Source organism: Pagrus major, chromosome 8 (assembly GCF_040436345.1).
Source record: "Pagrus major chromosome 8, Pma_NU_1.0".
Classification (NCBI taxonomy): Eukaryota; Metazoa; Chordata; class Actinopteri; order Spariformes; family Sparidae; genus Pagrus; species Pagrus major.
Genome location: NC_133222.1, coordinates 17,913,057 through 17,929,303, shown reverse-complemented (window position 1 = coordinate 17,929,303; position 16,247 = coordinate 17,913,057). Strand labels below are relative to the sequence as shown.

Below are 16,247 nucleotides of genomic sequence, written 5' to 3'. Positions count from 1 at the left end.
CCAATCTAAACACCAATGGTGTCATTATTCTATAGTCATTACATTGTGCAATTAACATTAATTCAGAATGACGAGTTAAAGCAAAAAACTTGTCTATTGCCACTTCAGGAAAAGGCCTGCAAATAGACACATTACAAGCAAATTAACACTTTAAGACCTAGACAGCCGGCGGAGGCCAAAAATAGCTATTGTTCTAAATTGTTTAATAACTTTAGAACAATAACGGCTAATCCTATCCATATGCTTTAACAACTCATGTAAAGCAGGCTTTTCAGTGGTATCACACATGTCTTGTTTGGGCTAATGTCCAAAGGGTTATCGCTAAGCTACTTTTGTTGATAATGTATTTCTCTGAAAAAAAGTAACCTTTGCTTCAATGTCCTCTGTTATGATTTAACAACCCCTTTATCTACCCTCTGAACTCCTTTGAACAAACCTACATTAAATAAAAATAAATAAATTCATCCATTCTCAGATAAAACAAATGTAAAATTAAGACTTTAAATGAGCCAGACTGAAACTTGTGGTTCTCCTGAAAAAAAAAAAAAAAAATATGTATGGCACTTGATGCTGAATGGTAGAATAGGGTAAGAGAAACAAACTAAATTCAGGCGAGTTAGGTGCCCCAAAAATAGTTCTCCCTCTCTTTGAAGGTTAAGAAATCAAACGAATTTGACAACACGAAGTGATAATGAAAACACGACCAAATGCTTAAATGTGCAGGAAATACCAAAATCATAACCAAATGCGATTAAAAAGCTAAGTTGTATCTTTTTTTTTAGGTAGGACCTTTTAATTGTTAGATCTATGGGTAGGACAGAAGTGTGTCTCAGCTGTGTGCATTACTTTTAACTGTCCCCTGGAAACTGATTCTTGTTGTTGTCTTTGCTATTTGCAGCGTGTCTGTATTTGCTTATGCTTTCTCTATTTGTATGTTTTTTGATGTTGCAGTGCGTTGAGCTGTCAGGGCCACCGAAATTAGTATTAGTATTAGTATCTGATGAGCTTTTTTAAAAGGTGTGCGTCCTTACCTTGTCCCCTTGGCTAGAGAATCAGGCTAAGGCTATGAATATGTGGATACCTTTTCCCTCCTTGGAAAGTCTTGATCAGAAATGTATGTTTTGGACTTTGAGGTGAGTTTTGAGTAACAAAACGAACCCGGCCTTGTCAAGCGTGGCCCCCTCTCTGCATGGTGCCTACTCTGGTTGTAGCCTGTTCTAGCTGTCTAGAGAATGACTGACTGGATGTAGGGGTGAAATCACTTCTCTTTCAGGAAAACGCTCATTTGTCTTTTCAAACCAGTCATCGATTCCACCTACTTGATTGATTTCGTAGCGGTTTCAGAGCCGAGTTGAGCTAGCTCTATTGGATTTGCTTGTGTAATCTGTTAACAGTAAGGTTGATAAATAATAGAGGTTTTGGTATGTTCTGTATTTATTGTGCTTTTGAAAAAAAAATCCAGGTACTCTTATCCAGGTGAAATAATTGTAATTTGTAGCAGTTGTTACAGGGTGGCCAAATCAGATGTAATTAGCATATAAATGTCATATTACATTGTTCTATTTTTACCATATTTAATGCAATACAAGTTGCAAATGCATATTTAACAGTGTAAATAGTGTACTACAACATTCATTACCATTTCCCCCCTTGATTTCTGGGTGCAAATCATGTTTTTCATGGTATCACACTTTAGTAAACATCAAACTTCATTTATACAACACTATATTTAACACCAATATCATTGCTGATCAATTAATTATTATCAAAAAACCTCTGGGAATTTAACTTGTGATGTGAAGTATACTAACCCTTTTAAATGGGTTTACATTTCCTTTCATGTTAACATGGGATACCTGCAAACTTCTCATTAGCACTGAAGATGTTCCTGGTTTAAACAAGAGCAGCCACATTGCAGTCTGAAGACTGAATGGTGTTGCTACTGAAAAGTTTTTTGGATAAAAATTACGATAATGTGACAAGGGTCTTGTAAAAGTCCAAATGTCAAAGTGGCTTTTTATCTGCCTGAGATATCCTCTACAACATTGTGCAAATGTGCTGTTTTGTTGTAACTTTTGAATGTGAACTATCATGTGAAATACCTGCTAAAAACATCATCAGCCTTATGCGTTGTGATTTTTGTTGTTTTCAAGCAGAACAAACTCATTTTTCTTCAAGGTCTGCCCGCATTCCTCACCTCACTCTGAAAATCAATCCAAAAATAACACACCTGTGGTCATGTAACACACAATATTTCCTACTGTGCCAAATAACAAAGCAATATTTTCATTTACAATCAGCATTTGCATTTGATTCAACAAAGGTGTAGCCTACATTGACCATGCATGAAGTTATTTAGCACTTGATGTGGATGTGCCTCAAGAATACAGTGTATTGTGTGAATGCTGTTTGAAATAAAAGCAATTCAACAGTAACTGTCTGACCACTTGTTTGTTTTGTTGGAGAGACCTGGAATTGCTGAAATCTGAGAGGGGGGAAAGAAAGATGTCTCACACTGCTCTTATTTTTGGATAAACAAAAGTCATCTTGGAGAATTGCGGGGGGAAAATGTAGGTCAACATCATGTGAAAAGGGAACCATTACACTGAGATATGGTTCTTCTGTGAAAACACTGTAAGAATTTAGCATGTCAGACTTTTTCATATTGAAACTGTGCTGTGAAAACTGAGCCAAAGGAACTGTAGCATTCAATTTTAAAGAGCTTTATTGACATGGGAAACAGATGTTTACATTACCAAAGCAAGTGAAAGAAACAACAACACAACAAAGACAAAAATAAAAATGTACATTGCCAAAACAAGTAAAAAAAACAATAACATAAATAACTATAATACTTTAATAAATAAGTGGGGGGAAAAAACACAAAAATATACATGCACCAAAGAAATGTGATTATATTCTTAGAAATATGTACATACAGTGTTGTAAAAAGTACCCAAAAGTCATACTTGAGCAAAAGTAAAGATATTGTGTGAATATATTACTTTCGGAAAAGTGAAAGTCACCCATATGAATACTTGAGTAAGTCTTAGTATCTGATATTAAATGGACTCAAGTATCAAAAGTAATTTTCTAGACATAAATGAAGTAAAGTACAGGTAAAAGTAGATTATGTCATGTACTTATATAATGTGTACTAACTGGTATTCATCTTTTTGTAGATTAACGGAAGCCCAATTAAATACATTCATTTAAAACAATGCACTACGTTGGCACTGATGCAGCATGTATTCTGCAAAGTAACTAGTAACTAAAGTTATCAAATAAGTGTAGTGGAGTGAAAATATAAAATAGCAGAAAATGGAAATACCCAAGTACAGTACAAATACCTCAAAATTGTACTTAAGTACAGCACTTGAGTAAATGTACTTAGTTATATTCCATCACTATGAATATACACAAATTGGTACAAAAGTGGCATAAGATAAAGTAGAAAAATGTAGGTACTACATTATGTAAGTACAATAGAGGATCTCTGGTCTGGTGCTTTCTCCTCTTCTATCAAAAGTAGGTCAGTTTCTCCTCTCAGCCAATCAGAAGAGAGGGGCGCAGGGGGGGCGGAGTCACGTTGAGCAAAGTCCAGGAAGAATTTCAGGCATTGGAATCAAAAGATAACGCTTTTCTCCGTAACATCTACTGAGCCGTGTGTGTGGTCTGAACGTCCAGCAGCGCTGACCTGTCGAGATGGCTGACAACAGAGATAAAACCACCGATCAAATGAAGATATGGAAGGAGAACAGAGGCGTTCAGGTCTGTAGTAGATGCTCGGCATTTGAAGCAGTGTTTTTGGTGCGCAACGCAGCCTGAGACTCGGGGGTGGGGGGAAATGGGTGAGAGGTCGACTAAGGTAATGAGCCAACGTCAACGGCAAAACCCTAAAGCTAAAAGCTAGCTTGTCGGACGAGCTAGTTAGCGTTCAACATTTAAGCCAGACTTTGAAGACATGCAAATAAAACATTTCCAAGCCGTTAAGTACTGTTAAATGCGTGTTATGGGACCGTTTGTAGTCGCTATTATAGCAAAGGGCTCACTAGCAAACATCCAAACCGGTTGATAAACAGCTAACGTTACATGCAAAATATTTGAAATATAGCTAGCATCAACCATGTCCAGACATTTTGAGTCACAAAATAAACATGCAAGCAGCGTTAATGAGAGAGTAGACCTAATGTAGTATGAGGATATGAAGTAGGCCATTGACCAGAGGCATGTTTGTAGTTGAACTTCACCCCTGTGGGTTGTATAACCAGGGCACATCAGAGAAAAATAGCTACCATCACCTAAAGTAACCCTTATTGTAGTCCAAGTCTCTCCAACTCCAACCACTGCATGGTTATTAAGATTTTTTAACACAACTTGTCTCATTTCTGTTTCATGTATGCTGTCTGAACACCAGTGCAGGTTTCCAGGACAGTGTGATTGTTGTGATAATACAGCAGAGCCCAACTAATATTTCGATGGTTGATACTGGCCTCTAACAGTTAATCAGTATCGGTGTATATATCTCATTTGTTATACAGACTGTCTTAGCACTATGGATGAAGGGATTTCTAAATGTTAGAGTTAGAATGATTAGTTAATATAGAAATGAATTTGAGACAATTTTTATTATTTTTTTCTGTTGTATCAATCCAAAATTGCAATTATTGGCTCGTTCTGGCTTCTCAGAAGTGGAGCTTGGTTGCTTCGTATGTGTTTTATTTGTTTTAGTTTAACTATTATGGGGTTTTGTTGGGTTTGTTAATAAAACAAGACCTTTGAAGATATCACCTTGGGTGCTCTGACCTTCTAACCGTCATTTATCCATAAACGATTCATCAATCAATTGAGAAAAGAATCTACACATTTGTCAAAAATGAAATAATTCTAAGTAGCCGTTATAGTAAACATTTAGTATGCTACGTTTGCAACATGATTCGGAATTTAGATTGTGTAACATGTGCACACAAAGCACTTGGCCTAACATGGAGATCTTGTGTAAGTGAATGTGGTTTCTTGGATTCTGTTTACACAGAGGCCAGACACACTGACCACAGGGGCTGGCCATCCCGTTGGAGACAAGCTGAACCTGCAGACTGCAGGGCCAAGAGGTCCTCTGCTGGTTCAGGATGTGGTCTTCACAGATGAGATGGCCCATTTTGACCGTGAACGAATCCCAGAGAGAGTGGTGCATGCCAAAGGAGCAGGTGAGGGTTGCGGAGGAATCGGTCTCTTTTGTGTAGCTGAGTCTGTGTCACATGACCCCAAACTTTATAAATACAATTGGGATTTTCCTCAAGGTTCACTCATGAACAATGATTCAATATCAGTGTTGCCTATGATACAGCACCTAGATTTACCATGACCTGGATGACTCAGAACCTTCATCAACATAATCTTTGCAAGCTTTTGAGATCAGGATCAGAGACTTGTGGGCTGATATTGAGCAAACTCTGTCTGTTGGCCTTCCCTTGGGGGTGCTGCATTCTTTCCAGTGCATGGTGATATAACACTAGTCTGAGCAGGCAACTTCTGAACCAACTTGAACCAGACATGACTAAGAAGATATGAATATGTGGACAAAACAAAGACGCATTTTAACATCTTTCCTTCATGATGTAGGGGCTTTTGGTTACTTTGAGGTGACTCATGACATCAGTCGCTACAGCAAGGCCAAGGTGTTCGAGCATGTCGGCAAGACTACACCTATCGCTATCCGCTTCTCCACTGTGGGTAAGAAAAACCATGTCATGTGTTTAGTTTTGATTCTAACCTTATTGTTTACGGATTATCCTTTTTAAAATACTGAAAATATATAGGATTGTTTCAAGGAGAGGATCAGTTTAAAATTATTTTTTTCTCCCCTGGATTTATGTCCTCACACATTGTTGGATTATGCAGTAAACATAGAAATGAGCTTATAGGAAATTGCGAGACAAGGCCCTAAATGTAAAAGTAAAAAAGAAAAATATGTGTCATCTAATTTATTTATTTAAATTAAATGGAGTTGTGCATTCTTTGTTTCGTTTTGTATCAGTGAAGCAGGTGTTACTCTGTCTTGAAAGGATATTAGCTTAATATACAGGGCCTCAGGTGCTGTGTTTACTACAGGTCTGTCCTTCCCTCATTGTGCTGCCTAATAAAACCTTTTAACGTTTAAGTGTGCACAAATTCAGACCATTTTAGGAGAATACATGTGTTAAGTAAATGTGTGGTGTGATGACAGTTTCAGAGCACTTTTACAAAATAATGTAGAAATATGATATTTAGATAAAAGTTTATTTTTTAGGAGTAGTTCTCAAAGATCTTAAAACTTTGATTTGTATCGGTTTTGTATGATTCATATTTTTGAGCAGAAATAATCATTAATTTTTTAAATGTAAGAAGGACACTTGCAGTTTAAGTATAAGCTACTTTTATGTTTGTTGGTAGTTGGTACCACACTGGATATCTCTCTTCAGCAGATGGGTTGTGCCTCCAGTATTTTAGTTTGATACAGTCATTGGCTTGAATGTTTCATGAGATTAACATGAGTGGCACTAGAAGTTGCAGTGCCATTCACACTTACAAGTGTGTTTTTGGAAAATTGCACTTATTTTATCAACCGAGATCACTGCTACAAAGACAGATCCATTCTCCTCAAACTAAGTTGCAGCTCTGATGGTACATTTTAAGCCTCATTGGCCGGAATAGCTTGAGCAATACTCTAACAATTATTCTCAGTATCTATTTATCTACTGATTACTGATATTTTCTCAATTAATTATCTGATCTATAAAAGACCAGAAAACAGTATATAATGTCCATTACAATATCCTGGAGTCCAAGGTGATGTCTAGCTTTATCTGACCAGTAATCTTCAGCCCAAAGATATTAAAATTATTTTAATGTAGGACTAACAAAAGCAGCAGTCTCACATTTGAGAAGCCGGTTATCAAATTTAAAATGTTATTGCTTAAAAAGTGTCTTAAATAATGATCAAAATAGTCAGCAGTTATTTTTCTGTGGATCTGCATATGGATAAATCAGCTAATCAATGAAGCCTTAATTTACTTTAAATTAGGAACATTGGCTCTATCCATGTCTGTTGCATTCTGACCCGTTACCTTACTAATTTACGAGTGAACTGTTATCTCCTATTTTATTTCAGCTGGTGAATCAGGCTCAGCAGACACTGTGCGAGACCCTCGAGGCTTTGCAGTCAAGTTTTACACAGAGGAGGGCAACTGGGACCTGACGGGCAACAACACCCCCATTTTCTTCATCAGGGACGCCCTGCTGGTGAGTGGTTGTACTGCGGGTGATGTATGGGCCAGAAGAGGCTTTGCAATAATTAATTCATGAAGGGTCACAATTCTATTGAACAACAGTCTGATATTTTAATTTCTCAAACATATAATTAATTATAGAAACAGATTCACAGTTTCATCAGTAAAAAGCCATTAAATAGTTTACTACATAAACAAACACATGGAAAGTGCAAAACAAAACATCACACTGACCTCCTTCCCTTACACTGTGCAGTTCCCGTCCTTCATTCACTCCCAGAAGCGCAATCCGCAAACCCACATGAAAGACCCTGACATGGTGTGGGACTTCTGGAGCCTGAGGCCTGAGAGTCTGCATCAGGTAGCTGATGGCATTTGACATGACCATTTCTTATTACAATTAACAAAATATTCTCAAGTAATGTAGTGATGTAGTATGCTGTTGCTCTTGCAATAATTTACCTCATTGTATTTATACTTGCAGTAGACGTTTGGTGGTTTACATGAATACTAGTTGGTAGAGAAAACTTTGCAGGACTCTTTATCTTGTGTATTCTGTCCTTTATCCTCTGTGCAGGTGTCTTTCTTGTTCAGTGATCGAGGTTTGCCAGATGGCTTCCGTCACATGAATGGCTACGGCTCTCACACCTTCAAACTGGTCAATGCCAATGGTGAGCGTTTCTACTGCAAGTTCCACTACAAGGTCTGTTTGAATCCTTATTTCACTTTATAGATCCACCTCCTGGGTTTTTGGCATTGCTTGATTATGTCTTTTGTGCATGTCTTTTAGACTGATCAAGGAATAAAGAATCTGACAGTGGAGGAGGCAGACCGGCTGGCTTCCACCAACCCAGATTATGCCATTGGAGACTTGTTCAACGCCATTGCCAATGGTAACTTCCCATCCTGGACCTTCTACATCCAGGTCATGACCTTTGAGGAGGCTGAGAAGTTCCAGTTCAACCCCTTTGATCTTACCAAGGTACGACATCCCTACACAGCAGTTATAGAAGAGCTTCAGGTGCAGTCACATGTTGCATTTATGTCAAAGTCAGATGTTGGAATTTCTCAGTTGAAATTTCCATCTTCTGACCTCCGATGTTGCAGGTGTGCGATGCCAAATGTAAACAAAAAATCGTTGACCGTAAGTGTACACACAATTTAACTGTCAACAGTGCAGCCTCCTTGCATATATAAAAAACAACGGAAAAATTACACTTTTGGTTACAGATGCCACTAATCATTTTATTTAGGCACTTTTATAACCATGAAAACATATCTAAGTATATAATTCACTGGCCTAATACAAAACTGTGTTCTACAAATAAGCCCTACCCCCCCTCCTGTGGGTACTTTGTGCGACGTCATACAACTGCCTCATAGATGGATTTGTTCTAAGTTTACAAGAGTTCTGAGTTAGTTACAAGTGAGCAACATTATAATCTGTTGGGTAGGATACTTTCAATATGTCTGCAAGATACTGTTGGCTTTATTACAGGAGAGTTCGTAGGTTCACAGCATTGATAGCAGTTCTAAATGAAACATGAAGTAGCAGTAGTAGTGCCAAGAAAACTCCTGCTCCTTGGCGGACGTAATTAGCATATCTGTGAATATCACTGCAATGTCCCAGAAGCAAATGTCATTATGCGTCATTGAGTAGGAAAACAACTAATCTAAAAGGTTTTTTTCTTTTACTTAGTTGAAGGAGCCTTAAATTTATCCAACATGGAGAAACATTTTTATCACTCTATTACAGTGGCCTGGTGCTGATAAAAATAGCAAAATGTTCAAGCCATTATGACAAAATGGCATTTAGCATAGCATAGTTTAGTTCCATATTTTATAGAGTTTATAGAAAAGCTGCTTCTCGATATCGTGAGTTTGGAGTTTGCGATCTTGGCAGACTTGTGTTTATATCACTTTGCTTTGGAGTGTGAGTTATGATTTTACTTCTCCAATTAATAAAAGAAAATGTTTCAATAGCATTTGTAAAGACATATCAGAATTCTTGTTTTAAACATTTATACAAATATGAATTGAGCTGATGTTAATCTACTTTACGTAGATGACAAATGTGGGTGTGTTGTTGTATCCACCTCGCAGTTGAGTGAGGTATTTTTTCAGCTAAAGGTGTTTTCTCATTTAGGTTTGGTCACATAAAGAATACCCATTGATCCCTGTGGGGAGAATGGTGCTGAACAGGAACCCAGTCAACTACTTTGCAGAGGTGGAGCAGCTGGCCTTTGACCCCAGCAACATGCCACCGGGCATTGAGCCAAGCCCCGACAAGATGCTGCAGGTAACACCACAACTGACTTTCTCTCATGTTTTTTTTTTTTCAGTCAGATTAAATTGAAAAATTTTAATAACTAAATTAGAAACATGCATGCATACCATAATTGACTCACTCTGACTGTACAGAGACCTACTTTGTAATGATGCTCTGCCTTGTTATTTTCTAGGGTCGTCTCTTCTCCTACCCGGACACACATCGACACCGTCTGGGAGCCAACTACCTGCAGATCCCCGTCAACTGCCCCTTCAGGACCCGTGTGAGCAACTACCAGCGTGATGGTCCAATGTGCATGTTTGACAACCAAGGTAGGTCATAGTCCAGCCTGTGTGCCTGTTTCTGCGTTTCTTTGTGCTTATGATAACAACAATGGACCCAAATGCTTACCTGTTCAAGCAGGACAAGTGGCTCAACAATTTATTTTGTATAATCTGTAGAATATCATGATTTTAGTTCATATAAATGTATATCCACAGCTTTGTAGTTTTGGCAATACTGGTGTTTCCCACAGTGTTTTTCAGTGGGGGAAGGGCATCTCGTCTAAAGTTTAAATTGTTGAGGTGATGATAGAACATGCATGATTACACAAAAGTCATTTTGTTCTAGAACATCAAGACTTATAATCATTAGGAAACATATTTAATTTGATTTTATATATATATATATATATATATATATATATATATATATATATATATATATATATATATATATGTATATGTATATATGTATATATATATATATATTTAAAATACAAGCTTTATTGAACAAAATGTACTGTATGCAGCAGTACCAGTCATATTCGACTAACTGCCATGGTCTTGGATTTTGTGGAACTATCCACTAATCTCTCCATACCAATGCAATAGCAAGTGTTGGCCAACAGATGTCACCATTTGGACTGTATCAAATGCTTGGACACAATGAGCCACTTTCAGCATATTTGTTTATAGTGGTTCAGTGCTTCAGAAGGGTTTATTATTACAAAGAAGAAAAAAGAACGGTTGTATGAGAATGTTTTTAAATGTTTCAGGTTCATCCAAAATGTATTGAATTCAACTAACTAAAGCAGACTATTCAGCATTTAAAGCATGCCGTATTTAAAGCCATAGTGATCAATTTGTCTGGCATCGTGTTTTCATTGTATTTACAGATCATATTTACTCACTATAAGTAAAGCCAACTCACCAGGGTTTGGTCTGTCCGACCTCTAGGTGGAGCTCCAAACTACTTTCCCAACAGCTTCAGTGCCCCAGAGACCCAGCCTCAGTTTGTGGAGTCCAAGTTCAGGGTGTCTCCAGATGTGGCACGTTACAACAGCGAAGATGAAGATAATGTTACACAGGTAAACATATTGGCCAAGCCTTTTGTGCCCACAAGAGCTAAATAGGTGTGTATTTGATTGGAGTTATCACATACTTCCCGGTGGTACTTAGTTTGGACAGAATATTAAATTAACCAGGACAGAACAACACTGTTGTTGAACATACAACATTGTTTTCAAATCATATACAGTGATAAGATAATTACTTTATTAAGGACACAGAGGAAGATCCATAGCACAATAAAACTTTTAATTCTTCTTTAGTGAAGAGTTAATAGGGTAGATTATAATATAGCAATTAGTTTAGCAAAATATATTTTCAACTGAATTTAATTTATTAAAGATTTGTTTCCTTGATCCTGTAATGGTCATAATAAAATAATTTGGTTCCTTTTTAAATGTGACAATGTGACCAAAATGATGGTGTAATCTTAGCATTTATGTACCAGTTCCCTGCAGCAGAGTGTCAGCCTCTTTGATTTGGTTTTCCTGCCCTGTACTGTTGGTTCTCATACCGCTCCTCTACGTGCTGTTTTCAGTGTACATTTCCTGCCCAGCACCAGACTGCAGACAGATAAAGTTACCAATTACTAGCTGGTTAACCTAGTGGAGCATATAGCTGCTAAAACGGCTGATAGTTTTCTCGAGAATACTATGATAAAGTGCTAGAGTTGTGGCCAGTAAAATAATACTGCTTTAGCATGCAGACTGAAATGATAAGCAGTAGTCAGTTACCTTATTGAATTTAGAAATGCAGTAATGCAAAGAAGAATTTATCATCCACATGAAAATGGGGGCAGTAGGTTATATTTCTACTGCCATTACAGAATGTCGGCAGGGCACTGATTGGTCTGTCGATATAGGATCACTGATTGCATAATGTTCTTTTTCTAAACTCCAATTTCTGTATAAAATGAAATTTAAAAATGTCAATTTGATTATTTATTTGTGTGTTTTCTTGCAGGTCCGTGCCTTCTACACCCAGGTGCTGAACGAAGAGGAGCGCCAGAGACTTTGCCAGAACATGGCAGGTGCCCTGAAGGGAGCCCAGCTCTTCATCCAAAAACGCATGGTGAGTCCACATCACCTTACAGTATCCACCCACACAGATTTAGTTCAATTTTTCAAGTTGTCTTTCATGCTGTAATGCTTTAATCTAAAAAAAGTGGAATTTTTAAGGTAAATGGGCAGTGTCTAGAGTTATCTTAAAATGGGATCTACACTATTTACATCAGCGGATTTCTGGTTTGCTGAAGAGATGTGTCAGACCATGTGATTAAACCACAGAATGTACCCTTTTGAGTACCAAATGTGTCAGTGTGCCTGTAGTCAGGAAACATGGTTATGTGGTGGTTGTACATCAAGGCAAGTGTTTTTATATTCAAAGGCAGGATCAGAGTGCACTACAGATAATGAAACTTATGGGATTTAAAAACAACCTTTAAAGGTGGAACATGCAAAAAGTTTTAAACATTTAAAAAACTTTTTAAACATTTAAAAAACTTTTTAAACATTTAAAAAACATTTTAAACATTTAAAAATCAACTTAAATTTAGCAGGATGTGAAAAAATGCCAGTTTTGACATCTTGTCAAAGACGTCTATGTTTCCTGTTACAGACACATCGACTGAGGTTAACATGCTAACCAGCTAGCCCCAGGATGTCTTGTCTCCTGATACTGCTTTGTACCATTAGATGTGATAGTCGGACTTTGGTTGTGGAGTACCAAAACAGTCACTTGAGTTTTGTCCGTATTCACCTGAAGAAAGTTTTGTGACATATAAACATAACATAAATTATGAAATAATAATGAAAACGTGATTAAAGTTAAATTTTTGATAGTGGAGTTAGTATTTATTGTGTTTTCATTGTCCACCATAGTATCCACCACCAGAGATGTATTACAGTACGCCAATGGCAATACCATTTAAGAGTCCATCACCTTCCTTTCAGCCATACATTTTTTTATTCGTTCCATGTTTTTCACACCCGCAAAAACTGTCCAAAACCGACAGCAACATAAACCCCTGTGCCTTTTGTGAGAAGTAAAAGTTTACTGCTCAGTGTTTGCGCATCACTTTGCACTGTGGTCAGGTTGGAGTTTCACTTCACACAGAAATATCCACCTATTGTTAGCAGCTGTGTCAACCTGTGGTAAACTTTGAAAATATATGGTGAGAAACATTTAAAGCCCATGAAACTTGGCCTCAATTCTGAACTGTTTCCCTTTTACAACAAATAACTAAAAATACAACCATTAGTTAATAAATAATCCAAAATATATATATATTTTTAACAGTTTAACACTAAAAGTCAGCTAATCCATTTTTTTCTGGACTTTGTGGTTGTCGAAACAACAACAAAAGAGAAAAAAAGAAGTCCAGAAATTCTTCATTAAAAATAAAAATGGCTCTAACTTGGCAGATACTTCTAGCAAGGAGCTGAAAATACATTTTCAAGGAATTTAAAAGCAACATTATATAACTTTTATACTTTAGAATAACAGGTACAGTGTCTTGTAATTGTCTTTTTAAAGGGTGAATGGTGTCTGTGTCTCAGCCAGTCTGCCCCCCATCACTTGTTTCTGCACTGTGTAATTTCAGTGAGAGGGTAGAATCACAGCGTTACATACATGTTTACTTCAAGATACAAGTTTTCAACACATTGCTATGACGTAATGAGTTTTGTTTGTAGTTAGCGCCTACATTACATCTGACAAATTGTTGCAGACCTGGGATTTGTATTTACGACAGTGGTTTTGCTGTGGGGGGTGTCAGATTGCACAAAATGCCAGCTTTGTAGTTTTGGCAATACTGGCAATATTTGTACATAATGTTGCTTTAAGTCTGATTGTCTGGTTTCTTCATGCAGGTTGAGAATTTGAAGGCTGTCCATCCAGATTATGGAAACAGGGTCCAGGCCCTTCTCAACAAGTACAATGCAGAGGCCAAAAAGGTAAAGGTAAGGTGCCATTGTGGTCAATCCATCCATCCATCCAATCATCGTCCACAGAAAACGAATCTCAAGTGCTCTTGTGATTCTGTGGTCATTTTCTCTCGCACTATTATGACTTTGACATTTCTGAATTTTGATTGACTATTGACTATCCAACTATTGGATGGATTGCCACAAAATTTGGCACAGACAGTCATGTTCCCCAGAGGAATGTTTGAGTTTGTAAACATGTTTTCTAGACTTTTCATCTTCATCAGTTACTTTAAATGTCTTTAAATTTCCAAATATTTGGTCAGTGTTCAGTTGCTTCATTTGAAAATTCAACATTTTCTCGAATAGTACTGATGCCTAATGGTGAGAACATGTGGGATGAAATTCTGAAATGTAATATTTTGTGATGAAATTCCATCACATTGCTCATAGGACCAGTGTTAAAATAGGGGTGTTTTTTCAGTGTGCTGGGCATATACTGTACATTGAAAACTATTACAATCTCTCTCTTTCTCTCTGTCCCTTCCACTTTGTCTTTTTCAGAACACAAATGTCCGTGTTTACAGCCGTCCAGGAGCCTCCGCCATTTCTGCGTCCTCCAAGATGTGATGCCTTTAATGTCCACTGGGGGCAGCCCCCTCATTCATCTAAGAGCAAATGCACTAATTGATTATCAACATCTACTATCAGTAACAAGAATGGACTTAACTTTCCAATTACAGACAGTGATGAGACTGAAATACTAACCTTGTAGTGTTCAGGTTGGGGTTAGTTCATTTTTAATTAAGGCAAACCAAACAGTTGATTTTCTTCAATATTCTCCAAGCTAGCAATGTTCAGCAGGCTACTGATTTCTGATAAAACCATGCAATGCAAATTTGTCTCGACTGAACAGCCATTTTGAAAAAAATCAAAATGCATAGAGTACTGTGGCATGTAAGGTTGATCGATGACTGTTTGGTTATACCAGAATCATGCCAAAATGTTGTGCTTTACCACTTAAAGCCTTCGAAGTTATTTAAAAGTATTTTTTTCTATTCTCATGTGATTGCAATCAATCAGTTCTCCCAAACTGCTGTTAAGGACTGTGATGGGTGATGATTGTGTCCAATTATTCCTCAGGTTGCGTGTGCACTACTATATTGTGATGATCCAACAATTCTCTGAAGCTTAAGTTTCAAGTAAACAAATCCAGCTGTTTTAAAATGTCCTCTGTCAACATTCAAATAATACACTGCATGAATCTTGAATTTGGGTTCAAGCTGGTAAAATACCTTGATTTCTTATGAAGAATTGGCTTGTCACTATGCTAATACCAGTGTTTTTGTTTTTCACTTTGGGCAATGATCAGTTTTGGCTAGTTTTCCTCATGTTTGACTGAACCACTGGAAAATTCAAATGCACCACAGACAATAATCTGAAAGCAGTTTATTCATATGATATCAATAGAAATTATCATGAGAAACGCTTCGTTAGTCTTACTATTAGTTGTTTCCGTGTGGGGGTAAAGTTTCAAGATGAGCAATTTTTTTTCACCACAATTAAAATTCCATAGTGCCTTTTCATGTCCTCAAACTTCCAGATACAGATTACTTAAACTGAAAGACTCGGTTATCAATTGCTCCATTTGGTATTTGAGGTACTTTCTCTAATTTATTCATCTGTAGAAGACTAATTCACTTTCATTAGTAACTGATTAGTGAAAGATGTAAATTGGCATTAAATCTATAGTGACTAATAAGTTCCGACTTGAATTCCCACATTGTGGTTTTGTTGGGGTTAAACGTCACATCTAACGAAGTTTGGTTCGAAGATTTAAGTTGAAGTTGAAATATATCACGTTGGTCACTTTAAGTCTGGAAGAAATCCAAAGATCGTCAACAGGACGCACCAATTAAATGTATCACTGTCCACCATAAACTGACATGTAACCTGCTTTTGTTTGTTTGTTTTTTAGTTTGTAACTTCTTAAAATGTTCTTGATCTGAATGTAACTGATTTTTTTTATTAATGTTCCAGTTGTAAAGTTCTTATACATGAGTTATGTATTTAGTGCCTGTATTAATTAAAATGTAATCACCGCTTAGGAGCAGCAGCTTTGATTTGTCTTCATTTCTTCTTTTCTAGTGTGTTTACATCTTCGTGGATCTTTTACAGTTTGTGAAGTGCGACCGAGCTGACTGCACATTAAATTAAAAATGTCTCATTTTGATGAAATGGCAGCAAAACAGATGTAATCTGACATTAGGGGGTTTCCTGCCAAGACTATGGTGCTTTATCTGTTTGGTGTACCACTGGACATGATTGCCTGGATTTTCAATTGACCCCCCCAGCAATTACTTGACAGAAAAACAAGACTAACGACGTGCCCCACATCCATACTCCATATAGTATGTACTACATTCTATACTGTAGC

The 16,247-nt window shown here is 37.1% G+C and overlaps 1 protein-coding gene across 2 annotated transcripts; it reads left to right on the top strand.

Annotated features, from left to right (window-relative positions):
* The first annotated feature begins 3,581 nt into the window (after positions 1-3,581).
* Positions 3,582-15,926, top strand: cat (catalase). 2 transcript variants are annotated; one of them, XM_073472129.1, is made up of 13 exons: positions 3,582-3,771; positions 5,036-5,207; positions 5,623-5,733; positions 7,151-7,281; positions 7,525-7,629; positions 7,846-7,971; positions 8,059-8,250; positions 9,415-9,567; positions 9,731-9,869; positions 10,776-10,906; positions 11,850-11,957; positions 13,757-13,840; positions 14,375-15,926. In XM_073472129.1, the coding sequence occupies exons 1-13, from the start codon at positions 3,706-3,708 to the stop codon at positions 14,438-14,440; spliced, it is 1,584 nt and encodes a 527-aa protein (XP_073328230.1). In that variant the 5' UTR covers positions 3,582-3,705; the 3' UTR covers positions 14,441-15,926. The 2 variants fall into 2 exon arrangements, with proteins under 2 accessions (XP_073328230.1, XP_073328229.1); XM_073472128.1 differs by having other exon boundaries at positions 3,627-3,771; positions 13,757-13,846.
* Positions 15,927-16,247: the final 321 nt, after the last annotated feature.

Coding starts and splice junctions, on each gene's coding strand:
- cat (XM_073472128.1), top strand. CDS start 3,706: ATGGCTGACAACAGAGATAAAACCACCGATCAAATGAAGATATGGAAG. Junction 8,251..9,414: donor ACCCCTTTGATCTTACCAAG/GTACGACATCCC, acceptor TTTCTCATTTAG/GTTTGGTCACATAAAGAATA. Junction 9,568..9,730: donor GCCCCGACAAGATGCTGCAG/GTAACACCACAA, acceptor GTTATTTTCTAG/GGTCGTCTCTTCTCCTACCC.